The following is a 12997-nucleotide window of genomic DNA, read 5'->3' on the forward strand; positions in this document are numbered from 1 at the left end:
ATTGGAATGGGAGTTAAGAGATCAGGATTTTAATGATGGTCTGCTACTAATTTATACGAAAGTGGTTTAAGTGTATAGATTTCAGATTCCTTAAATATGTGGAATAAGACTACATAATCTTCAAGCTTCTCTGCTGTGCCAAAGTTCAAATCTACTTAAGCAGTTGTGGAATGTGTCGGTGTAATTCCAATTTACCCTACTCCTGATTTGTAGCAAAGCATTTGTCAAATGAATCATAAGGTCGTTTCTCCCCAGTTTTCAAACTTTAGTGTAAAACCTACATAAGTGCTTTTGGCAGCCTTAGAGTTGATAGGATTTGCAGGATACAATAGCTTAGACGAGCTCCCAGTATGTGTTGTGAACAAAAGTTCTCTGAAGAGGAATTTGGAAGGAAGCAACTATTTCAGTGAATAGTTTGCAAACTAGGGAGTTGAAGCCTTAGATATAAAACAAAGGTGCATTCCAGAGAACAAAGGGAGGGTCTGGGTTTTGTAGCAAAAGTTTCTGCTCAGGTTCCCAATCAGGTTTGTTTGTACAAATGAAGGATTGAACTATACTTAGTTCTGATTGGTTGATACAGCTGAGCCCCGATTGGTTGAGACAGGTAAGCCCCACAAGTCCCATCACTGCACAGAGGTGTGTGTTTGCTGGGAATGCAGAGTCCATGTGTGACCTCTAGTCAGTAAATGGCTACGTGGCTCTATTTTAAATTTAGACCCAATTAGCCACTCTGGATCTTGACGGCTTGCCTCTTTCAGGTTCACATTTGTTCACAGTCTGTATGACCAAGAAATTTCCAAAACAGAACAACTGGTGCTACTTCTTAAGAGCCTCGGTCAGAACACACAGACAAAACAGCGCACCGCTGGCGTATGGGCGTTGCACCTGCTCCTCATGGGCTGCTTTCCCGAGCCTTAAGCCCACAGCCCTCCTTAGCATTATCAGGCTTGAAGTGCTTTTTTTTCTTAAGCAGAGGATATGGGCCTACTTCTGTGAACATTCGCTCAGACTGTAAGGAATAATGTAACCCGAAGAATTGGCATCACAGTCCGGTCTGTGCGCCTAGATAGGAGGGCGGGGCGGTGACGCCGAGCACGCTGGGAACGCAGGGCTCCCTGCGCGTCTGACCCGGAAGGGGTGGTGCACGGTAACCCCAGCTTCCCTAGCAACCAAGCAGGCGCAAGCAGCAAGCCGCCAAGCTCTCCGCTCCCGGGATGCCTCTTCAGGTTAGCGATTATAGCTGGCAGCAGACGAAGACTGCGGTCTTTCTCTCTCTGCCCCTCAAAGGCGTGTGCATCAGAGACACAGACGTGTTCTGCACGGAAAACTATCTGAAGGTAAGAATGCAAGCCTTGCCTGCTGGTCTCCCGGCGTGTAGTCCGAAGCTTCTGCAAGAGCGCGGCTGGGCACGAGCAACAGGTTCATCTTTGCCGATAAAAGTCCTAAATTTTTAATCCTATTAAAAAAATGAATCCCATACAGGTGACACACCATCTGTAGAAATATCATCAGATCAGATCAGAGGCTACTTTTACTAATCTTTCACTACCTGGAATAACTTTAGTGGGCCTTTTAGAAAGTTATTTTACCTTTTTCACGTATTTCTTAAGCGTGATTAATTTGTGCAACTAACTTAGTTTCCGTTTTCACCCTTTTGCATAGGTCAACTTTCCTCCATTTTTATTTGAGGCATTTCTTTATGCTCCCATAGACGACGAGAACAGCAAAGCAAAGGTTGGGAATGACACCATTGTCTTCACCTTGTATAAAAAAGAAGCGGCCATGTGGGAGTCCCTTTCTGTGACAGGTGGTAAGTTCTTTATTAAAAGATGTTCATCTGGTTGTACCTTTTTTGTTTCAGACCTTTTAAAAAATTCTCTTTTGAAAGACATATATTATTGTGTAGGGGGAAAAATACTTTCCTTTTTTGTTTTTGTTTTTGTTTTTAAGAGTCTCGCTCTGTCACCCAGGCAGGAGTGCAGTAGCAAGATCTCGGCTCACTGCAACCTCTGCCCACCGGGTTCAAATGATTCTCCCACTTCAGCCCCCTAACTAGCTGGGATTAAAGGTGCCCACCACCTCTCTGGCTAATTTTTTTTGTTTTTATTTTTAGTAGAGCGTTTTGTCATGTTGACCAGGCTGGTCTCAAACTCCTGACCTCAAGTGATCCACCCGCTTCCACCTCCCAAAGTGCTGGGATTACAGGTGTGAGCCACTGCACCCGGCCAGATAGACTTTCCTTTTACTCTACAAGGTTTGATAGCTGGGTCTATGAAATAAGCTAACAACAGGAGGATTGACAGAAAAAGTGTATAGAAATTTATTAATTTTTAGTATTAGTGCTTGGGGGCATTACAGGGAAAAAAGTGAATAGCCCCCAAGCATTGAGATTTGAGAGCTTAGGGACGGACTGTCAATAGGGGAAGGGAGAGGGGATGTAAGCCACTTAGAACAGTAAATTATTTTTAGGAAAGATGAATGGGTCCTTTAGAAGAATAGATAGGAGATATGACAGACAAAATTTGTCAGAGGGTGGTGTTGACTTGTAGTCTCTTCTTTTGGGAGAATAGTCAATATTCCCTGGTTAATGAAACTCCAGTGGAAGGGATTTATGACACTTGAGTTCCTTTTGGAAAATCTAGTTTTAGGCAGATAAGAGTTCAGAGAAAACCTCTGCCTGTATTTGCTGTTTTTCAAGTGCCTTTAACTCAAAATGATCAATATATCAAAGCAGCATATTTTGGGTGGCATATCCTGAACTCTTTCAATTGCTCTTTTAGGGAAAAAAAAAAGGCTTATGAGCCTCATTTAAGTGATATTGTGCTTCAGCAGCCATTTAAATAAACCTAAAGGCTGAATTAGACAAAGTTAGAGTACATTAAACAGAAGATGTGGGATTATATCTTAAGGGTGAGCCCTGCTGATATAAAGCCTTTATTGAGTACTTAACCTTACATTTAGGTGTTAACATGCCTGTAATTCCATGAAACAACCTGTCACTTAGGTATTATTACCCTTTTTTCTTTTTACAGGGGAAAGTTTACTCAAACTTTCTGATACACAGGTAGTTTGAGTAAGTGGCAGACTCACACAGCTAGTAACTGTCAGGCTGAAATTAGAGCCTTAGCAGTTTCACTCTAGAGCAGATGTCCCAATCCTGGCTACATATTTGAATCAACTATGGAATTTTAAAATAATACAGATCTAGGCTGGGTGCGGTGGCTCACGCCTGTAGTCCCAGTACTTTGGGAGGCTGAGGCAGGAGGATTACCTGAGGTTAGGAATTTGAGACCAGCCTGACCAACATGGTGAAACTCCATCTCTACTAAAAATAAAAAATTTAGCCAGGTATGGTGGTGGGCACCTGTAATCCCAACTACTTGGGAGGCTGAGGCTAGAGAATCACTTGAACCTGGAAGGTGGAGGTTTCAATGAGCCGAGATCGTGCCATTGCACTCCAGTCCGGGCAACAGAGCAAGACTCCATCTCAAAAATAATAATAATGCAGACCTCAGAAACTCACCCTAGACCAGTCAAATCAGTTTCTGGGAATAGGACTCGGGTGTTGGTAGTTTTTAAAAAGCTTTCCAGGGATTATAATGTGCAGCCAAAGTTGAAATCCCCAGTTTTTCTTGTTGTTTTGTGATTTGAGACATGGAGTCTCACTCTGTTGCCAGGCTGGAGAGCAATGGCGCAATCTTGGCTCACTGCATCCTCTGCCTCCCTGGTTCAAGTGATTCTCCTGGCTCAGCTTCCCAAGTAGCTAGGACTACAGGCGCGCACCACCATGTCCAGTTAGTTTTTGTATTTTTTAATAGAGATAGGGTTTCACTATTATTTTGGCCAGGCTGGTCTCGAACTCCTGACCTCAAGTGATCTGCCCACTTTGGCCTCCCAAAGTGCTGGGATTATAGGCATGAGCCACTGTGCCTGGCCTGAAATCCCCAGTTTTAAAGCTAGTTGTCTGTAGCTTCACTGAGCTACTTCTAGGTAGTTTGTACTTATATCAAGATCAGCTTTGATAGTCAGTAATTGCCCTCTACTGATTTTGCCCTGTTTTCCTTCTTCCATCTTTAGTTGTCATGTTTTATAATACTTTATATTTACTGCCTGGAACTTCTTTCTTTTTTTTTTTTTAATTTTGGGATTTTTAGAGATAAGATCTCACTCTGCCACTAACGCTGGATTGCAGGGATGTTACCATAGCTCATTGTAACCTCAAACTCCTAGGTTCCAGCAATTCTCCTGCCTCGATCTCCTGAGTAGCTGGCATTACAACTGTGCAACACCACACCTAGTTAATTATTTCTATTTTTGTAGAGACAGAGTCTCTCTGTGTTGCCCAGGCTGATCTTGAATTCCTAGGCTCAAGTGATCTTCCCACTTTGGCCTCCCAAAATGCTGGAATTTCAGGCATAAGGCACTGCACCTGACCTACTACCTGGAATTTCTTTTTTTTTTTTTTTTCTTTTGTTTTCGAGACAGAGTCTCACTGTGTCGCCCAGGCTGGAGAATAGTGGCGCGATCTTGGCTCACTGCAACCTCTGCCTCCCTCGTTCAAGGAATTCTGCCTCAGCCTCAAGAGTAGCTGGGATCACAGGTACCCGCCACTGTGCCCGGCTAATTTTTGTATTTTTAGTAGAGAGGGGGTTTCACCATGTTGGCTAGGCCGGGCCTTTTGGCATTAAGCCTTGAATATGGACTCCTGAGGGTAGAAGGCTTTCTTGGTATCTTATAGTGGAATTTAATTTTTAATTTCCAAGACAAATGTAGAATTTCTTTTTCTAAGATAGGGTATTCAGCTCAGAGAATACTGGTTAGGGTAGTTTAACATAGTCAGTTTACTTAACTTTTTTTTAGTGAGTCCCAGATTATCTAAAGAGTTTTAAAGAATCAGTTTCCTGGCTGGGCGAGGTAGCTCATGCCTATAATCCCAGCACTTTTGGAGGCCAAAGTGGGTGGATCATCTGAGGTCAAGAGTTTGATACCAGCTTGGCCAACATAGTAAAATCCCTTCTCTAGTAAAAATACAAAAATTAGTCAGACATGGTGGTAGATACCTGTCATCCCAGCTACTCGTGAGACTGAGGCGGGAGAAACCCTTGAACCCAGGAGGCAGAGGTTGCTATGGGTCGAGATCTCACTACTGCAGTCCAGCCTGGGCAACAGAGCAAGACTCCATCTCAGAAAAAAAGAAAAAAATCCACAAATAACAACTAATTTAAATCACAATGAATGAACATCGATTCTACTTCAGAAACCAGGTTTGAGATTCCTTTAGAAATCAAACTCAGTTTTCCCAGGTACAGTGGCTTATGCCTAAAGTAATCTCAGCACTTTAGGAGGCCAAGGTGGGAGGATCATTTGAGCCCAGGAATTCAAGACCAGCCTGGGCAACGTAGGGAGACTTCACCTCTATTTAAAAAAAAAATTAGCTAGGCATGGCGGCATGTGCCTATAGTCTCAGCTACTTGGGAGGCTGAGGTGGGAGGATCACTTGAGCCCAAGAATTGGAGGCAGCAGTGAGCCTTGCTCACACTGCTGCACTCCAATCTGTGTGACAGTACATGGCCTGTCTCAAAAAAAAGAAATCAAACTCAGTTTTACCTGCAGTTCAGTGGGATTATTTATTTAACAATTTTTTTCACATAATATATTGTGGAACTCCAGTTTATATACCAAGACTATCTGCCTCATTATTGAGACTCTAATTTTCCTTATTTTTTTCTAGAAGTTCTTTCGTGATCCACTCTTTATTTCTGTTAGATGTGGAGTGTTTAATTTGGGAAGTTAATGCTCTTCCAGTTCCTTCTGCCCCTGAAGCTGACTCAACTGTCTGTCTTCCTGTTTTTAAACAGGAGGAGGCATGAGAAGAGGCTTCAGACCTACTTTCAGTCCTACTTCTTAGCTAAGGTCCTAGATGAATAAAATTATAGACTTTTACTTACCTCTAACTGAAATTTAAGATTCTCTTTAATTGTGAAGATAGGCAATAAACAAGAGTGGTATCAGTCTGTTTGGGCACTATCACAAAATGCCATAAACTGAGAAGCTTATAAACAACAGAAATTTATTTCTCACAGTCGTGTAGGCTGGGAAGTCCACATCAAGGTGCTGGCAGAGTTGATGTGCAGTAAGAGCCCACTTTCCTCTAGACGGCACCTTCTTAATACTGTATGTTTTCGCATGGTGGAAGAGACAAGTCTGCTTTCTGGGGCCTTCTTTATAAGGTTACTACCACTCAAAAGGCCTCACCTCCAAATGCCATCACATTAAGGGCTGGGATTTTAACCTGTGAGTTTTAGGGAGACAGAAACATTCAGACCATAGCAAGTAGTATCAACAAAAACAAAAATATGTTCATATCAGAGATACCTCTTTTATGCCTGTTACTACTTTGAAATTCCAGTATCAGACTTGCTACTGTATATTAACTCATTAATAAAGAAGCACATAATATATCCCAGTTTGAGCAACAGTGGTGGCTCACGCCTGTAATCCCAGCACTTTGGGAGGCCAAAGCAGGTGGATCACGAGGTCAGGAAATCAAGACCATCCTGGCCAACATGGTGAAACCCCGTCTCTACTAAATATGCAAAAATTAGCAGGGCGTGGTGGTGTGTGCCTGTAGTCTCAGCTACTTCACAGGCTGAGGTAGGAGAATCGCTTGAACGTGAGAGGCGGAGGTTGCAGTGAGCCGAGATCGTGCCATTGCACTCCAGCCTGGGCGACAGAGCGAGAGACTGTCTTGAAAAAAAAAATAAATAAAAAATTGTATATCACAGTTTTATTTTTTAATGTTTTATAAGTGTTTTAATATAACTGTTTCTTTATAGTCCTATATATTTTATTTCATACATTTTAAAACATTATGAAAGGGTCTGTAAGGATTCACTATTCTACCAAGGGGTCTGCTGCACAAAAAAGGTTAAGAACCCATGCCTGGGGTATGATTCATCCCCCTACCCACCCCTTATCTACTCACCCCAACTTTACCTTCCCCTCGTGTTTTTTCCTCTCTCCTTTTTTTCTCCTCAAAGCCTAGATCTTTTCCCTCAGGCCCTGATCCTTCCTTCTATAAGATAATTTACCCACTAATGGATCACAGCCTGCAGTTTGTGTATATTTTTTCCTAGGGCTCTTCTTGTACTCTCGTTATGTGTAAGTTAACTGCTTTATATTTTTGAAGGTAATTGATCATTTTAGGTGATCTCAACTCATCTTTCCTAGGAGACCTTAGAGTGCTGATTTATTGTGATCAGGTTTATAAGCAAATAGCCCTAGTCTCTCAACAGAGAAGGAAGAGGATAAATGTGTCTTTCACCCTTACCCTCTCGCTCTCATTACCTGCCTATTGTGTCCCTCCACCTTCCCTTCTTCTTCCTCTCCATTCCCTTCATTCTCTAGTCGTTCATTATTATGACAGTTAATTGCTTACTTTTAATATTAGCTTCTTAGCCAGTTTAATATTGAAAAATGTTTTCCATGCTCCTTGTGAAGTTGGGTGAAAAGAAATCTCATCCTGGATCAGTTTATTTAAGTAGATTTTTCTCATAAGCAAATTTATCATAATTCTAATTCATCAACATTCCTTACATTTTAGTTGACAAAGAGATGAAGCAAAGAATCAGAGAAAAATCTATTTTACAAGCACAAGAGAGAGCAAAGGAAGCTACAGAAGCAAAAGCTGCAGCAAAGCGGGAAGATCAAAAATATGCACTAAGTGTCATGATGAAGGTAAGTTGCAGATTGACAGGCGAGTCCTCTAAAGAGATAACAGTAGGCTATATGAGGATAGTGAGTTTGAGCTACTGGACTTCCTCAGCATTTTCTTCATACTTTGTTTATAGGACTTGCTATGTTTTATAGGCTATCTGCTATTTATATTTGTTCTTGAAAATCTGAATGAAAGTCAAAGGTGTAAAAGTTGGACAGCTGTTTCAGGGAGAGGGTCCTATTTCTGGGGGAGTAAAAATCATAAAGCTTCGATGGTGTAAGTGTTTTACTTTTTAAATCTTGAAATAATGGACATGATTGTGTAAAACCAGAAAAGCATATTTTAAACACTATTAACAATTTATTTTTAACTGTTAAGGGTTTTAAGTAAAAGTTTTAATCAGCAATATATTTTTTGAGGTATAATTTACATTCCATATAGTTTACCCATTTAAAGTGTACAATTAAATAGTTTTTAGTACTTTCAGAGTTGTGTAACCATCACTACAGTCAATTTTAGAACATTTTCATCACCCCCCAAAAAAACACCAATACCCATTAGCAGTCAGACCCTATTTTCCCCAACACCCAGTCCTACGCAACTGCTAATCTACTTGCTGTCTCAGTAGAGTTACCTATTTTGACGAATTTATACAAAAAATTTCTTATCTCAAATTCCCATTTTGACATCTTGAAATGACTAAGGAATATATAATACACATTATCCTATCAAGATTTTTATGGACCCGTGACTGTTTTTTTAGATTTTCATAACTGGGATTGTTTTTTATTATCAACAGTTCATGATTCCCAAGATTTCTCCACTTCTTTTATTACTTCTACTTAACTTTTATATATAGCTATGGTTATATATATATATACATATTTTTTTTTTTTTTTGAGATGGAGTCTGGCTCTGATGCCCCCACTGGAGCTCAGTGGTACAATCTTGAATCACAGCAACCTCCGCCTCTCAGTTTCAAGCAATTCTTATGCCTCAGTCTCCTAACTGGGATGACAGATGTGCACCAACACACCCGGCTAATTTTTTGTATTTTTAGTGGAGATGGGGTTTCACCATGTTGGCCAGGCTGGTCTGGACCTCCTGTCAAGTGATTCACCCACCTTAGCCTCCCAAATTGTTGGGATTATGGGCATGAGCCACCACACCCAGCCACATACTTTGTCTTTTACTTAGTAATTGAACTGGTCAGCTGGTCAAAGATTCCTGCCTTTAATATACTTAATTCCAGCTTTTCTTTATTGTATGATCACAGCTGTCAGCCTTTTGATTTTATCATTTTCCTGAATTTAAAAAATTACTATTAAATTTGTGGCAATAATAAATATTTACTGAAATAATAAAACAGTTAAATAATGGCACACATACTGCTGTATTGGTATAACAAAACAAAGCAGTTCACTGGCAGGAAGCATCACTATGCTGTACCTTGAAGCTTCTAATATACTAATGTATAAAAGCTTGACTTTGGTATTTGGAAAGTGATTTAGAGGAATTAATATATAAAATATGAAGATACTGGTTATATTAAGAGTACAGAAGCTACAAAAGCAAGTTTCCTGTTCCACAAATTGTCTGTTTTCTCTCTCCCTCAGTAGTGTTGAAAGTTGGGACTATATTTTGTTTCATCCTTACTGTGCCATTGTCAAGTAAATCGGTGCTCAGACATTTGAATGAATTAATATGAATGCATTGCTCTAGTACTATGTATCCATAGCAAATGTCTACTTTGCTGAGTAGCCGAAGCTATTTTCACTCTGTCCAATCTTAGACACCTTTCAGAAAAGAACTTTGTTGATCTAGTAAGAGCAAATAGTAACGGAGGCAACCTGATGTTAGCTTAAGTTAGCATAAATTAACTTAAAACTTGAAGGACATCTACCCAAATTAGTAGTTTTTAAGTAGTAACCTTTTAAAAAATAATTAGTGGGGCTCTGTCAATTTGCTATGCTATGTATACAGGTGTTATTCTCCTTGGGCTACCATAACAAAATGTTGTTTAGCAGTAATTTATTTTCTCATAGATCAAGGTCTGGTAGAGTCTCTTTCTGGTTGGACTCTCTGTTTTTCGGGCCTTCTTGCTGTGTTCTCATGTGGTGGAGAGAGAGAGCACACAAGGGAGCTCTTTTGTGTTTCTTCTTCCAAGGACAGCCATCCTATCAGATCAGGGCCACACCCTAATAGCTTCATTTAACCTTACTTCCATACAGGCCAGACTATCTACACATATAGTCACACTGATGGTTAGGGCTTCAACATGGGAATTTTTGAGGGAAACAAAGGTTTAATCCATTTGTTTAACACTGTGTAGCAAACCATCCAAAAGTTACTGGCTTAAAACAACAAACATTTATTTCTCAAACTTTTTTGCGTTGATTAGATGATTCTTGTAATCTGAGGCTGGCTCAGTTGTGACTGGATGTCCTAGGGTGGCCTTGGCTGAGATTGCTGGAGCCTCATCCTTTTGGAGCCTAGCCCAGGTTTGTTCACTTGGTGGTCTTAAGGATCCTAGGATCAGGAGAGGGGAAGCCCCATGGCAGAAGTGCTTTTAAAGCTTCTGCTATGTCATATTTGCTGATGTACCATTAGCCACAGCAAGTCACATAGTCAAGCCCAGATTTAAGGATTGGAAGAATACACCATATTCTTCTTGGAAAGAAGAATTAATTCTCATTGCAAAGTGGTATGTATATGGGGATAGGAAGAATTCATGGCTGTTTTACAATTTATTCTGTTTGAATTGAAAAGATTAGGATTTAATAAAAAAGGGGATTTGACTCATCTTGCAAAAAAAAGTTCAGAGATAGAACAGTGATCAGATGTGGTTAAATTAACATTTGGGTCCCCTCTCTGCAGCATCTCTGTCCCATCTCTCTGCAGCATCTCTAGCACTGCCTTTTTTGGGGGGCCTGCTTTATTCTTGTAATGATGATAGTGAGATGATCCACATCTGCACTTAATAGGACCCAGAGGAAGATAAACCATCTGGGATTTTGATTCTCTTTTAAGCTCCATAAAACAATGGTTTCAGATATTATGTAACAGTGTTAATAATGAGCAGCAATTTTTGTTTTTTTCTTTCGTTTTGTTTTTGTTTGAGACAGGGTTTCATTCTCTTGCTCAGGCCGGAGTGCATTGGCTCGATCTTGGCTCACTGCAACCTCTGCCTTTTAGGTTCCAGCGATTCTTCTGCCTCAGACTCCCTAGTATCTGGGACTACCGGCATGCGCCACCATGCCCGGCTAATTTTTGCATTTTTTGGTAGAGACAGGGTTTCACCATGTTAGCCATGCTGGTCTGAAACTCCTGACCTCAGGTGATCTGCGTGCCTCAGCCTCCCAAAGTGCTGGGATTATAGGCATGAGCCACCATGACCAGCTGCGTTTTATGTATGTTTAACATGAATCTTTATTTCAAGTCATTATTGTTTCAAATTTGGTTCACTACATCACCTTCTGTGCTTCTTTGTTGCAGATCTATATCATTCACTAACTAATAGACATTATTGAACACTGTGAAAGGTGCTGAGACAGAGCCAAACAAACCAGTCTTTACTTTCACTTTACTTAGAGTCTAAAGAAGGTGACAGACAAGAAAAATCAAAGGTTATGCCAAGTATGCATAAGAGATCATTGGAGGATAAAAAGAAAACACTGGTTTGCGACCAGTCTGGGAAACATGGCAAAACCCTGTCTCTACTAAAAATACAAAAAAATTAGTCAGGTGTGGTGGCGTGTATCCATAGTCCGAGCTACTTGGAAGACTGAGGTGGGAAGATCACTTGGGTCTGGGAAGTAAAAGTTGCAGGAAGCCAAGATCATTGCACTGCTGCATTCCAGCCTAGGTGACAGAGTAAGAGGCCCTGTCTGAAAAGAAGAAAAGAAAAGAAAAGAAAAGGAAAGAAAAATAAAACACTGGTAAAAGACTGGTATTTCAACCTGAGAATATGGTCAGGAAATCCAAAGCAATATTGTTGGTGCTGATTCCTGGAGAATGAATCATAGTTAGGTTCCTGGTAGCAAGAGAGGGAAAAACCCCATTGCAGAAGTGCTTTTAAAGCCTCTGCTGTGACATATTTGCTAATGTCCATTAGCCACAGCAAGTCACATAGCCAAGTCCATATTTAAAGATTGGAAAAATAGACTATACTTCTTCTTGTAAACAGAGTATAATGGGAAAATGACATTACAGTTTGGATAAGCATTAAATAAGGCACGTGAGGGAACATTTATTGGTCAGAAATAATATCCTAAGATTTTGAAAAATTTCTCAAAGGTAATAGAGAACTCTCCTATGGGATTTTCAACAAGAATGTAAAATTAGTTGGGTTTGTATTCTAGAAAGCTCATTCTGGCTAATGAGTTTGAAGAGGTTGCAGGGAGGAGATAGAGTTTTTGTTCAGATGGAGAAGTTTTGAGTATATTTATATGTTGAAGAAAAGCTAGTAAAGAGGGAAAGGTTGATAATACAATGAAGAGAGAAGACTGATGATGGAGCACTTTTCTGGATATGGGGATATTTTCTCTTTTTTGTTAATTAAAAATTTTTTTCTTTTTTGAGACAGGGTCTGTTGCTCAGGCTGGAGTGCAGTGGCAAAATTACAGCTAATTGAAGTATTGACCTCCCAGACTAAAGAGATACTCCCGCTTCAGCTTCCCAAGTAGTTGGGAGTGCATGTGTATGCCATCATGCCCTGCTAATGTTTTTGTAACTTTGTTAGAGATAGGGGTCTCACCATGTTGCCCAGCAGGAACAAAGACTTGATATCTAAGAATGTGGAAAATTCTTAGGCACACAGACAATTAAAGGAATTTTTACTTTGCTTGGTTAAAGAGGCAGGGTTGACCAGGTGCAGTGGCTCATGCCTATAATCCCAGCACTTTGGAAGGCTGAGGGTGGATCCCCTGAGGTCAGGAGTTTGAGACCAGCCTGGCCAACATGGTGAAACCCTGTCTCTACTAAAAATACAAAAATTAGTCGGTCGTGGTGCTGGTGTCTTTAATCCCAGCTACTCTGGAGTCTGAAGCAGGAGCATCACTTGAACCCAGGAGGCGGAGGTTGTAGTGAGCTGAGATTGCACCAAGGCACTCTAGCCTGGGTTACAGAGTGAATTTCATCTCAAAAAAAAAAAAAAAAAAAAAGAGGCAGGGTCATTGAGGGAAAGGGATAGACTGAGGTAGAAGTATAAGGATGTGAGGTGATTAGTGGAAACTTGAAATACTGATGCCAGACTAATCTCCCAAAATGTGCTTTTTTTCC

At 40.5% G+C, this 12997-nt stretch overlaps 1 protein-coding gene and 1 long non-coding RNA gene across 4 annotated transcripts in view; one reads left to right on the plus strand and one right to left on the minus strand.

The window, feature by feature from the left end:
* Positions 1 to 590: 590 nt before the first annotated feature.
* Positions 591 to 12997, plus strand: part of DNAAF4 (dynein axonemal assembly factor 4) — a 60259-nt gene continuing 47852 nt past the window's right edge. Inside the window, exons 1-3 of one of the 3 annotated variants that reach the window (XM_032297393.1) lie at positions 591 to 1337; positions 1663 to 1810; positions 7604 to 7737. In XM_032297393.1, the coding sequence (XP_032153284.1) occupies positions 1215 to 1337; positions 1663 to 1810; positions 7604 to 7737 (405 nt within the window). In that variant the 5' untranslated portion in view covers positions 591 to 1214. The remainder of the gene's footprint in view (positions 1338 to 1662; positions 1811 to 7603; positions 7738 to 12997) is intronic. The other 2 variants (XM_032297391.1, XM_032297392.1) reach the window with 2 other exon arrangements.
* LOC116564346 lies at positions 9493 to 9677 on the minus strand. The gene is made up of 2 exons (XR_004274850.1): positions 9599 to 9677; positions 9493 to 9567 (listed from the first exon to the last, which is right to left on the minus strand). It is a non-coding gene; the product is annotated as an uncharacterized LOC116564346 (long non-coding RNA).

The sequence above is a fragment of the Sapajus apella genome, unplaced genomic scaffold (genome assembly GCF_009761245.1).
Source record: "Sapajus apella isolate SASKATOON/1434 unplaced genomic scaffold, GSC_monkey_1.0 scaffold37, whole genome shotgun sequence".
Classification (NCBI taxonomy): Eukaryota; Metazoa; Chordata; class Mammalia; order Primates; family Cebidae; genus Sapajus; species Sapajus apella.